The sequence below is a fragment of the Apiospora marii genome (genome assembly GCF_038362585.1).
Source record: "Apiospora marii strain CBS 49790 chromosome Unknown utg000001l_segment0_segment0, whole genome shotgun sequence".
Taxonomy (NCBI): Eukaryota; Fungi; Ascomycota; class Sordariomycetes; order Amphisphaeriales; family Apiosporaceae; genus Apiospora; species Apiospora marii.
In genome coordinates, this window is record NW_027117372.1 from 2,613,793 (window position 1) to 2,626,101 (window position 12,309).

Here is a 12,309-nt window from a genome sequence, read left to right on the forward strand (position 1 = left end):
CTTCGCCGTTCTGGTCAGCACTAGCCCGGAAATGAATAGGTGCGAAACCTTCCAACCTAAAATCAATGACACGGAACGTCCAAGCAAGACGCACTTCCTTCTGGGAAGATTGATTGGTTGGGCTTCAGTGGCCTTGGGACCCTCCTATCTGGTATCTGTTCATTTTGAAAACTTGGGTATGCTGTACCACCACGGCGCAAGCGGACGGCGCCGGGATGATGGGATCGATCAAGAACACGGAGTTGCAAACTTCCCCCGCCGCACAGACAGCAGTGGATGATGTGATATGAGAATAAACGGGAGATACGTCTGTGTTGTAACTGTTTTTGATGATAGTATCGACCATTTCAGATCATATATAGCCAAGGCCCTATTAGGATATCTTCGTTTGCATTATCCATCGAGCAAGCCCCAAGCCCCTTTCGACCCGAGAGGACCACCTTCACTGATGAAAAACTCAAGTCGGATCCCTCCAGATCCTCCATTAGAGATGAGCCCATGCAATATCCATCAGACTGTCCCAGGTATTTCTAAAGCCCAACACAAGAATGATCATGAAAAGCTAGGTCAAGTACCGAATCATCAGTGTCGTGCTCTCACTGAATCTGCTTTTCACTTCACGGCTAGTATCACTTCTCTCATGTCTTGGTCCTGTCCCCTTCCGCATACAGACTGTATGTCGGTTCGGAGAATTTGAAAAGGGGGCAAGTATTGGGAAAGGAATGAAGAGGCAACCTACCATCATAATGCCGCAAGCCACGAAGAATTCAGCCTTGGTGAAGGTAATTATAGGAGCAATGCGAGTAACGTCGTAGCCACTACGCCCGCCATCGCCTTCGGAGCTTGAGTTGGAGCCTTCACTGTCGCCCATGACTTCGACTGGACTGGGGAGGGTGTTTTGCCAAGATAGTGGGTATAACGAGCGATAGAAGTGGTGATTTTGTCCGGGGCAAGTATATATAGAGGATATAGTGAACGTGATGACGCAAGATACCGAATGATGCTTGGATTTGTGAAAAGCATAGTCGCTCGGATTCTGTGGGCTTTTATACATAGCACCGGGCTTCTCGAAGTACTGAGATCTTTTTCCTCCCCCCCCTGTTTCCTGTATTTTACATATCTCTCTCATAGAGCAGCCGACGACAGTTGCGGACTTGAGGGGAAACGGGGGTACCTCAGTCATCGCGCATAGTCCTATCATTTTGTTATAGTCTTGCCAAAGAAACAGAAAGTGATCAAGCGCTAGGGGTCCAATGAAAACACAAATTTGTGAGGGCTGGCGGTGCTAGCGAGATATTTCCAGCTGGGTTCCACCTGTGGCTTCAATTGACACGGCATATCCCACGTGGCTTCGTCTGGGGTTTGGATACGAGACACGACATCCTGTAACACCCCTGCTACTTAGGGGCTCCCACGAACAAAGAAACGATGTATGCTCCCGCCCGGCTTCTAGAAGCTTGTGCTATCTCTCTGCGATCCTCGGTCACCCCGAAGCAAGACACACGTCTCCTTCAGACTGTTGATTAATCCAAAATGCAATTCTGACTTACGAGCAGGAATACTTCCGTGGCGGAATTTCGCTACTTACTCTGTGTAGCACTTGAGTTTCATATGCTGAAAATCCTTACACGGAGAGGCCAGGTACATCAATTATCACAATTGAGCTGTCACCTGGGTTTCTTGGATTTGCATGCTGGCTCGGGCATCGATGCGTTGATGTCACCACCCGTCTTTATTCTTTTTAATCTACGATACGGAGGAGTAGTTCTAATGTCAAGAAAACCGTCTTTCGTGTGGGTAAAAGATGGGTTTCTAAAATCTATCTTGATGTTTGTTAATGAGTTTGATATCCTGAAATTATGACGGAATTGACGGTCTTACTCATTTCTGAGCAAGCAGCGAAACATCCCTCCGCCCCGAAGATGCAACGCGCCAAGTCCTCTTCCGCACACCAGGCAGCGGTGTAAACCGGACCTCGATGTCCTGGTCCGGCTGTTCCACCGCCTCGGCCTGGGATGAGTTGGCCGTTGAAGGGATAGCCCAGGGCAAGCCGCCCACCGGTTGGATATCGAAGCGAAGCACCAGCAGCGCCACCAGCAGCAGGATCTCGGCCGTCGCGAAGTGGCGTCCAGGGCACAGCGTTACGCCCCCGCCGAAACCCCGGAAAGCAACGGGGTTGATGCGATTCCCTCGCCGCCCCTGTTGCTGTTGTTGTTTCCCCTTATCTACATCCCTTTTCTTGTCAGATATGTTGAAGCGGTGGGGTTGAAACTCGTCGACGTCGGAACCCCAGACTTCTGAGTTTCGGTGCTGGGCTCGAGCCGATATCATGACCAACCCGCCCTTTCTCAGAAGAAATCGGCCGTTGAGCAAGTGATCCTCCGACACTACCCGCACCGAGTTGGCCATGCCGTGATACCGGAAGACTTCGTGGTATGTTGAAAGCAGGACGGGGCAGTAGGACGAGTTCGTGAGGCGGCTGAGGTCAATGGTGGAAATGGCATCCGTTGCCCCCTTTTCTGCATTGGGGACCACGGCATTCCGCTCCAACTCGTCCCGGATCTCTTTCAGCAGACATCTGTCACTGAAGATGTGACAAATCGCCCAGAATGCAGACGGCACGGTGTTGGCGACATTATTGAACACAGTACCCAGAAGCATCCGCGGCATGTCAGTGTCGGGGACTCCTTGCCTGACGCAGTGCTGCGTGAACTTTTGGATATAATCGGACCCTCGCTTGTAGCTTCCATCAGCGTAGTATTTGGCGAAGCTTTCCACGAGCCTTTCTCGTGCTCGGATTGCTGCTCGGAAGAACAGCTTCTGGGGCAGGATGTCTAACATCATATACATAAGCGCCGGATGAAATTGGCTGGCTCGAATTAGTAAAAGGTCTTGTACAAAGAGCATCTAACCAGGCCGTATTAGGGCAGATTGACTTACTGCCATGCGTCCAGATTGCGAGAATCTCGCATTGGACTAGCAGGCCCATACACCGCATCCGTCGTGGCAAGCATGACTTGTCTCTCCACCCATTTGAACATGGCAATGTTACCTGCCGAGTCGGACTCGATTTGCTCGAGTGTCCTGTTGAAGACTCGAAAGGCCTCGCCGTTCAAACGGTCCAGCGACGGGCCATTGTTCATGCTGGGATGCGTTGCTTTGGCCATGCCATTCACGAATCCTTTCTCAGTGACCAGATCCCGGTTCATAATAGCGATGGTGGCTTTGCTCACTCCCATTGCTGCTTGTGCTGCTTGGACCTGGATCGGCGCAAAGATCAGGGTGCGCCATTCGCGCTGCACAACCGGGATCAGATCAAGAGAGTTGATGGCGTAGATGCGCGTGCCAGGAAGTCTCAAAGTATATATGGGCAAGCCGTGATGTTTTTCCCTGGTTCGGTAGTATATGGTTGTTAATTTGGTTGATTCTCCTGTGGTTCCGATTAGACATAGTGACACCAAGACACACCTCATTTGCGCGTAGAAATCCATGCCCCCGCGTATCATTCCCAGTATCGGGCTCACAAACGGGACTGATGACATCAACAGCTGCGGCTCCCGGCTATCTTGAGTGATGTACAGGATGGCCCAGAAGACCACGTAGGTGGCCAATGCCCAGCCTATGGCCGTTGCTGGATCAATACATTGCGAAGACATGACATTTGCCAAGAGGCTTTAAAGATATGGATTTCAAGTCGGACTCGAAAGGGACACTACGAAATCTAGAACTTGATAGACTTTTCTGGTGTTCTTGTTGGTGCGCTGGACTTTGATGCATCCCCCTCCCATCCCTTGCGACTTTGTTGGATTGGTTGGATGACATCCCCTGTCACTTAGTGGATACCAACAAGGAGGCTGTGCCGTTCGCGACATTTGATTGCTTGGGCCTCATGCACACGTGCTGCGAGCACATGGGATTCCACCATCCAGGTGATGCGTCGGGCTTGGTGGAGCTTCTGGATCAAGACGAGATCAAAGAAATACAGGGAGAGGATAGGTTTCTCCAAGAAGATCACTCGGAGCTGATGTCGGAATTCACAGCCAAGTTTGTCGACACCTACTACAATGCGAATGGGCGGCTTGGGCGGTTCATGAGCACTTACTGGTGGGACAGGATGATACAAGTACATGATGGTCGCGAGCGCGCGTGTGAAGCGGATCTCCAACGGCTCAGCAATATAGGTGTGGCGCTGCGGGTTTAGTGGCTTTGGAGGCAAACCCTGGCTTTCGCGGTCTCTTGCTAATATGTTTGGCCCAGAAAACGGAAAATGAGACTCAAGAGACTTGATGACCGTGCTTACGTATGGTGGCGATCTAGCGCTATGATAAATACAGCCAGCAGGCATATTCACCTCCGAGGGGGCCAATGTCAGGGTAAGCGTTAGACTGCGGGTGAATCAATCGGGAAATAGCAGCTCATTATCTGTACGTACATGGAAAATCCAAGAAATACTATCCAGGCTTGCAGCATAACGCAGGTCAAATGGGATTCTACGCAAACAAGGTGTGTGGGAATATTTCTCAATTGAAGTGAGACTGGCTAGCTTGGGTTGCTCCCATAGACATGTACTCAACATGCACCCCAACTCCCAACTGCAAGCTGTACCGACAGCATATCTCCAACGCATTTCCTAAACAGATAGCAGATGGAAACAGGTATCCCAACTCCAAACTCAAAGCAGCATTATAAATGCGTATCCGGGGTATCTTTCAAAAACATGCTAACGTGTAATATCTCAACGCTCAAATATCATCAAAATGCAGTCGAGCTCCAACGGGCCTCTGATCTTACAGCGTGGTTTCGACAAGTAGAGCAACCAACCCCCGAGGCTACACCACCAAGTTGAAGCAAATATGTGCAATGGTTGAAAGAGCTCGTAGCCGCTGTGTATGGTGTGTATGGTGTGTATAGTGCCAATAAGATCGCCTCTCGATTTTGAAAAGGTGTATCCAACGAAGAGGTTCAGTATGTGGGTGTGATTGTAGGTATGGGTGAACAGGTGTTGGCTTAGACTGACGCTCTCCCTCGGTGTAATAGAATTCACCCGCTTATTGGAATGTTAGAGGTGGGTGCCACGGGGTTGGTGTATGAGCTCTTAATAGTGAATTTCGAATTGGGCGGGCCTCATGAGCATGTCGCTATCCACTTCCATTTCGCAGCCCACATCGAGGGCCTGGAGCACAGGGTGACCGTGGGAGTAAGGAGCAGGAATGGTGGTAGGCATCATGTTGTTGGTAGGGAAGGCGGGTACTGTTTGCAGTGTGTCGTCCGCATCAACCATCACAAAGTCCGAATTCCCTGAGCCCCAGAAGCCGAGTTGACAGCTCGGGATGCCAGGGATCGTCGTGTGAATAGTACTTTCCACGCAATTTACTGTCGTGTCGAAATCCAGGTTCATTGGGGTGAAGGGAGGGAGCATTTCTGTTGGATTCAAGTCCCCATCGTCACCGAAAGAGTCGATTACCATAACGTTGTAGTCAGGCTCGGGAACATTGCAGTCGTCCCAGTCCTCCATGATTACGTCTTCATCGACTGTCCCATCTGATGAGTCCGTTGGAGGCTGGAACCAGTTGACTTGCTGGTTATTTGCGGCTGTTTGTAAACCACCAAACGCTAGGCCTTGAGCAGGTAGCTGGGTGCTGTTGACTGGCTGATCAAAGTGACTGCTTGCCTTGGGATGGGTGGTTGAAGAGGCGAAGGGATTCCAACCCAGGAGTTGCTGAAGGTATGCCATAGTGACTAGGTTTCAATAAAGGTGGAAGAAGTTACAGGACGGTCGAGTCAAGTAGTAGAGAAGTGAGGAATGAGGGAGCAAATCAGTCCAAAAGACCAGTTGGATGTAATGACACCGATGAGATGTAGCAGTGAGAATCTGAGACAGATGGATGATGGTTGGCAAAGTGAACAATAAGCAACTGCATGTCAGAAGTATGGCAGTATTTATGGCCCGGGACTGGAGGGAGGAACAATCAAATACCTCTGGGGCCTATCTCCGTAAGGAATCAAGGTTTTCTTCATTTACGGGTGACCCGGCCAGGTGAAAAAAATAACAACTTGACAGCATGGAAAGACAATGGCACCTTTGATGATTATGTTGTGATTCATACCCTGAGATTGCTGGAGTTCCATCATCGATGTCAATTTTGGTAGGAGCAGAGTTCGTCAGTTTTCGGTATAACGCACCAAGGAGAGGTAGCTGTTCACAGGCAACACACAGTTGTCTAAGAGATTCAAGCAGACATATTAGTGTTGAGGAGTAACGTATCTAGACCCTTGATTCCTTATACTGCCAGTAACCAACACTTGTTGCTAGTAAATTACCACGGACTTGACATGGATGATACTACAGGATTCCCGAAGCCTCAATTACAACAAGCCAGCAAGTCGCATCGTAGTCCAACAAGTTAGTGATTATATTGGGACAACGGGCTGAGTGAACCATTTTACAGTTGAGATGGCCCGAGCCACGACCCAATCCAATACAATGGCCATTGATCGTGTTTGTTCAATTCATTCAAGCCTCTTAAAGTTTGTGGACTGTTCCTGGGATGGTTTGAACCTTCTGGTTGGAATGGCGGTCCAGCTGATAATGGTCAAGATGCCTTGGATCATACACACCATGGAACCAGTCGAGTCAACAGGAGCTGGATGGTAGGTTTTAATCGTTGATTCTTTTCATCGAATAATGGGAGAATCTAACCTTCTTCTGGGCCGAGGGAAACTGATTGGGCCACAGATTTTACAGACACATCTCTAATTGATTGCTTAACACGCGAACGTACTTTAAATATTTTGCGTACCTATTGAAGGAGATGATACTTATCATGCAAACAAAATCGCTTCAGCAAAGGCGTGCACACAGCTGCTGCCTCAATATATTTGCATACAGCGCCACCATAACTCTGGTCGAAAATGTCAATTATTTGGCATATATCTACACACTGAGGGGAAGGGAGGTTCTATCAGACCGGCCAAGGCAAAAGCATTCGCATGACATTGGTCCGAAGACGTCAATTGGGAATGGAACACGTGACTTCGATTTGCCGTCTGAAAGCCCTCCAGTGGCTGAAGGCACTGGGCATCCACACCTCATTCCAGTCCTTGCAGCCGTGGGACTTTGATGCATTAAGAGAAGTCGGCAATACGTTGGCCGTGGTACAACGTCATCTGAAGTTTAGATCAGCTTTTTGGGATGCGTATCGCTTCGCTGCAACAGCTAACCCAGACCATCGCGTGCTGAACAATGACCAGCCGGGCTAAATCAATATTGACATCTCTCTAGTCTTCTCTTGCACTTCGACGCGACTCTAGGAAACTCGCGAGGTGTTAACACTGCTCAGGTGTATCTTGATGATGGGTTATCAGTCTCGATCAGGACCGAGTCGACCATCATGTTGGTACTTAAATGCCATCTCGTCTGTTTCAAACAAGTGATTCACGTGGCCAGCGATTGAAGGGAAACGACTATACACATCCGAATATGCAGAAAGACACATTCATATTGAGGACTGGACTCTCTCTCGATTGGGCGCTTGAGACCGGCCGTTGATCTAGATAACCCAGAACTCTCTTGCTCAACCTGGAAGTCTTCACCGCCGAGCCGGTTAGGGCTCAAAGTGTGCTCCATTCACCTCGGGGAGAGGGTGGTCTCATCGCGATCCGCCGCAAAAAAAAAGCTGACAAGTCCGAGGTCACACTGTGCCTAATCATGCGAGACAGCAGGCCATGTCACATTGGGGGTGGTAATCCGAACCGTGGAGCGTGAGGTATCGTTTGTTGTCATCGCAGTAGTATTTCATTTCCTAGCACGGAGTGCATGCTAGCTCGTAGCTGTCCGTGGACCATAAGAGCAAATCCCTTCCCTGCATGCAATGAATGCCATAAACAAATCAACCGGACCCCGATGTCGCCGCAACCGTTGACAAATAACCCATTTTTTAGATCTCGGTGGTCACCTTGGCCTTGGGGTTGGTGACCTTGACGCCCAGCTGCTTGGCGCGGGCAATGATGTCGATCCGCTTTCGGGACGAAACGTTGTGGGCGATCCTGCATGGCTAGTCAGTACAATTCCTCCAGGTCCCAGCTATGCCCAAATTCGACTGGACGCGTTCTCGACGTACTCTGCGGCGTAGGTGCGGTTGTGCATCATCAGAAGCTCAACATCGTTGGTGTTCTGGACAAGGAAGGCCTTGTGGCCGGAGGGCATCATGTGGCGGGTCTTCTTGTTGGAGCCGAAACCAATCTGCAGGAAGAAATCCATCAGTCAGCAAACAGCATCCCCTCTCAATATCGAAAAATGCCACAAATCTCCGACTCAAAATGTCGAACGAAGATCCAAGTCGGAGGCGTCGCAATACGGGTTTGAACGTACAGAGGGCATCTGGGTGTTGCCACGGAACCGTCTGCGGACACGGTTGTCAATACCCTTGGGCTTGCGCCATGATCGGTCGAGGCACTTGAAGCGGTCGGCCTGGTGGCGGTTGAAGGTCTTGGTTCCTATTCAATAAACCTATGTCAATTCCCGTCTTCCTGATTGTGTATCGCGCGGGTGGGTGGCACAAATTTTGCGTGCTTTGTCGCAGTGGGAAAAAAGATCGAGGAGTCGGATTGACGTACGCTTCTTGACGATAGGAACGTGCTTCTTGGCGGCAACCATCTTGACGAATTGTTAGAACAAAGGTCCAATTCTAGTTCAAGAGAACTTCGGCAGAGATTTGGCAATTACCTTGACGGATTATGGGGATTTGTCCTGGATGGTTAGTAGGTGTCGGGTTGGGGGGGTGAGAGTGTGGTAGACTGGCTTCAGAAATTATCGCGAAAAGGCAGAGCCACTGTAAAATTGATACACACATTACAATTTTGCCCTTCCGAACGCCTGATTTTTCCGGACCGTGGGGCTTGGTTTGCTGGCTCGAGCGTCAACGGTACGTACCTAGGGCTTCTTGAAGTGGTGTGGGCATTTGATCTTATGTGGGCAGTGTGGCTTGCACGGGTGGGGATCTGCGGCTGAATTCGAGCCTAGTCCTGAGCCAAGCCAGACTCACCAATTATGTCACTCGCTTCCGTCGCAGTACGAAGGAGGCAGCTACAAATAGGCCAACAACTCTTCCATCGCCTAATTGGATACGGAAGCACATGTGGCAGGTATTAGTGTTGGATGTATGTATATCCACTGCATCCTAACTTTTTCGCTGTGGCTATCACGAGCTTGTTTTACTAGTAGTCCCCTCAAAACGGGCATTACCACTTCATTGTTAACATATCAATCACACTAGGACCATGGATCCCCATGAGGGATGATTGGTTTTCAATGCACGAAAAGCCCAAGGGGGCATACCAGATCTATGTCCGCAATGTTGGTCTACAACTCGCTCCGCCAAAATCCAGCATACCCCTGCCGATGAAGAATAACACTCATCCAACGATACAACAATGTTTTCTATTCATATCAGACAGTCATGCCGTCTATTACCACCCATGAGCTACTCTGGCCCTTGGTTGGTATCTTCCCGCCCATAATGTTAACGTTAATGGTCTCATGTCTCATAACTCGTTACTGCTGCGCGCACTGAGCCTGCGGCTCGTCATCCTCATCCGCCCATTCGCTCTGGTATCGGGGGTCCCCGGATTGAGCACCCATCTAGTACCATGTTAGCTTCTGCAGATTAAACGTTCGGTGATGGTAAGTCAATTTACCTCTTCGATATCGGCGTCGTCATCGTACTCGACATCATCCACTTCCTCGGCCTTGATGGGCTCAGGCGGGCCTGGCAAGAGCTTGCGAAGACCCTCGTATTCGATGTCGTCCTTGAGCCAGCCATCCTCAGGGAACTCAATCTTGACGATCAAGTAGAGGTCACCCTTGGATTCACCCCGCTTCTGGGGCATACCCTCGCCCTCAACCTTAAGCACTTGGCCAGGTCGCAGGACCTTGCCTCTCGGGTGAGAGATCTGGATACCACGGCCATCGAGGTGCGTCAAGACAACGCGCGAGAAGCCGCAGATGGCTTCCTCGAGTGTTATCTCCATGTCGGCTGACAAGTCGTTTCCGATACGGTGGAAAACGTCATGCGGCTCCTCTACCAAGATGAATACGAGATCACCAGGCTTCTGGTCGGGAAGCTGATCAGCCTCGCCTTCCAGAACGATGCGCTCTCCTTGCATCGATCCTCTGGGGATATAGATCTCGAGGGGCTTCCGCTCCTTGACGGTGCGCTTTCCCTTGCACTTCTTGCATCGGTCCTTCTCTTTGAAGAAGTTTCCGGAGCCCTCGCACCTGTCGCAAATGGCAGATTCCCGCGTCATCATGCCGGGGCCGATCTGACGGAACGCCTCCACCATGCCGTTACCCTTGCACTTCTCGCAAGTCTGCGGCTTGACATCCTTCTTTCCTCCGGTTCCAGTGCAGGTGCTGCAGAGAACCTGCTTGTCGGCAGCAAACTTGACCGTCTTGCCCTTGTAGAGATCCTCTAGAGTGACATTGTATCTGGACTCTTCATCGGCGCCGCGCCTGGGTCGGCGGGGCCCGCCAGGACCGCCAGGGCCACCGGGGCCACCCATGCCCATACCAAACATCTGCGCCAAAATGTCGTTGATATCTACTTCTGGGCCCATGCCGCCGCCCCTCGAAGGGTCAAAGGCAGCCATGCCGTGCTGGTCGTACATAGCTCGCTTCTCCTCATCTTTAAGGATCTCGTAGGCTTGCGAAACACTCTTGAATTTGGCCTCGGACTCTTCGCGGAGTTCTTCGCTTACTTTGTCTGGGTGATGTTGCAGTGCGAGCTAGAAGCGAAAGATTAGAACCCTGTGACTACATCAATGTGGTTCGAGCCGACAACTTACCTTGCGGTAGGCCTTCTTGATGTCGTTTTGGCTGGCCGACCGGTCGATTTCGAGGAGCTCTGTGGGAAAGCATTAGATGGCTGATTTTTGCAATTGCGGCGATCGTCCCGCGCTGCCAATGGCGGGGGAATATTTACCATAGAGATCAACCTCTTCCTCCTGCCCGGCGCCTCCTGGGAAATCCATGACTAGATCTTATTGCGAAAAGTGAGAGAACCCAAGCAAATAGCGAAAAGAGAGTGATGGCTATTTGGTTTGCTTGCTTTGTCGGAAAAGATGTCTTGGAGACGTTGTCCAGCAGTCGTGAGGGTCCAGGGTGTTGGGCCTTGTTGAACTTGTTAGAAATTATTTAGCGGGGCATGCGGTGGTTTTCCAGCGTTTTCACCTTACCTACGCCATCGGTACTTGCCAAAATGAGTGAGGTACCAGCATTCATGACTGACTGATGGTAAATTGATTGATTGATGGCGGGCGGTCCGAGTTCTGGGCAAGACTGTTGCGCGTACCGGGTACCAACAATCCAACATCAAATGGACCTACGCATGGAATTCGCTTGGAGAACGTCGTGGAAAGGCTATACTGATCCCCCGGATTATACTAACATATGCCAGAACCCATTTGCGGTTTTCACATGCGACGCAAATATTTGTTCGACCCTACATGTTGAGGTACAATATGGAAGTATATGCTGGTACCGCCAACTGGACGTGAAAAACTTGAGGTCCCAAGTACCGGCCAATCTACCAAGCACCTGCGAGAATAGACCGGCAAAGCTGGATTTCGATATATGCACTTCAATCGATCGAACGTAACAACCGCGCAATAGGATTTTAAATTTTATAAGGAATATAATATTATACGATAAAATATAATTCATTCTTCGAGAAAAAAAAATCGAAGAAGTTTTTTCTTTTTAATAAAGAGAGAGTGAATTGAACTCGAGAAGTGTATTTCAAGCTTGAAATCCGCTTGAATTCCGCGGCCTCTGGCTATCTAAACGGCCCCGCTCAAAAGGCTTCCATCGGTAGCAATGAATGACTCTAGGGACTTTTCTAGCAATCAGGGGCAGCATTTTGTACAAATCTGTTCGCCTTGAAGAATAGCCTCGGCGGCGCCGCCACCAGTATGCGTTTCGTGCCAACGCTTCCTTCAGTCACAGAAGCGGCGGGGTTTTGATTCATGTTACCTACAGGTTCATGCGTAACCGCCGTAACCTAAGCCCACCTGCGTAGGGCTGTCCAATCGGGATGACGACTGGTCAATTACGCTGACAGCCAAACCCGCCCGACTTTTTTTTTTTCAATCTGCATATCCCCCACTTCTAGACGTACAATGGAGATATGAACATGTACCTACACAATCAAAACGCGACGACTGCGAAGCTCTGGCAATGTAGGGCATTCATTTACTGTATTAGGCAAACCGAAGCTTCTCTTGAGGATCTGTAATTCCATGCATCAGTACGAA

General features: G+C 50.0%; 4 protein-coding genes across 4 annotated transcripts; all 4 read right to left on the bottom strand.

The window, feature by feature from the left end:
- Positions 1–1,881: 1,881 nt before the first annotated feature.
- PG985_000861 (uncharacterized protein) lies at positions 1,882–3,239 on the bottom strand (the record flags this gene model as incomplete). The annotated part of the gene is made up of 2 exons (XM_066820630.1): positions 1,882–2,869; positions 2,941–3,239. The coding sequence occupies 2 exons, from the start codon at positions 3,237–3,239 to the stop codon at positions 1,882–1,884; spliced, it is 1,287 nt and encodes a 428-aa protein (XP_066691509.1).
- A 1,856-nt stretch (positions 3,240–5,095) lies between these two features.
- PG985_000862 (uncharacterized protein) lies at positions 5,096–5,734 on the bottom strand (the record flags this gene model as incomplete). The annotated part of the gene is made up of 1 exon (XM_066820631.1): positions 5,096–5,734. One exon carries the CDS (start codon positions 5,732–5,734, stop codon positions 5,096–5,098), a length of 639 nt encoding a protein of 212 aa, XP_066691510.1.
- Positions 5,735–7,937: 2,203 nt separating this feature from the next.
- PG985_000863 (60S ribosomal protein eL32) lies at positions 7,938–8,656 on the bottom strand (the record flags this gene model as incomplete). Its single annotated transcript, XM_066820632.1, has 4 exons — positions 7,938–8,046; positions 8,121–8,242; positions 8,372–8,496; positions 8,617–8,656. The coding sequence occupies 4 exons, from the start codon at positions 8,654–8,656 to the stop codon at positions 7,938–7,940; spliced, it is 396 nt and encodes a 131-aa protein (XP_066691511.1).
- An 897-nt stretch (positions 8,657–9,553) lies between these two features.
- Positions 9,554–11,028, bottom strand: PG985_000864 (DnaJ like subfamily A member 2; the record flags this gene model as incomplete). Its single annotated transcript, XM_066820633.1, has 4 exons — positions 9,554–9,640; positions 9,697–10,782; positions 10,843–10,901; positions 10,980–11,028. The coding sequence occupies 4 exons, from the start codon at positions 11,026–11,028 to the stop codon at positions 9,554–9,556; spliced, it is 1,281 nt and encodes a 426-aa protein (XP_066691512.1).
- Positions 11,029–12,309: the final 1,281 nt, after the last annotated feature.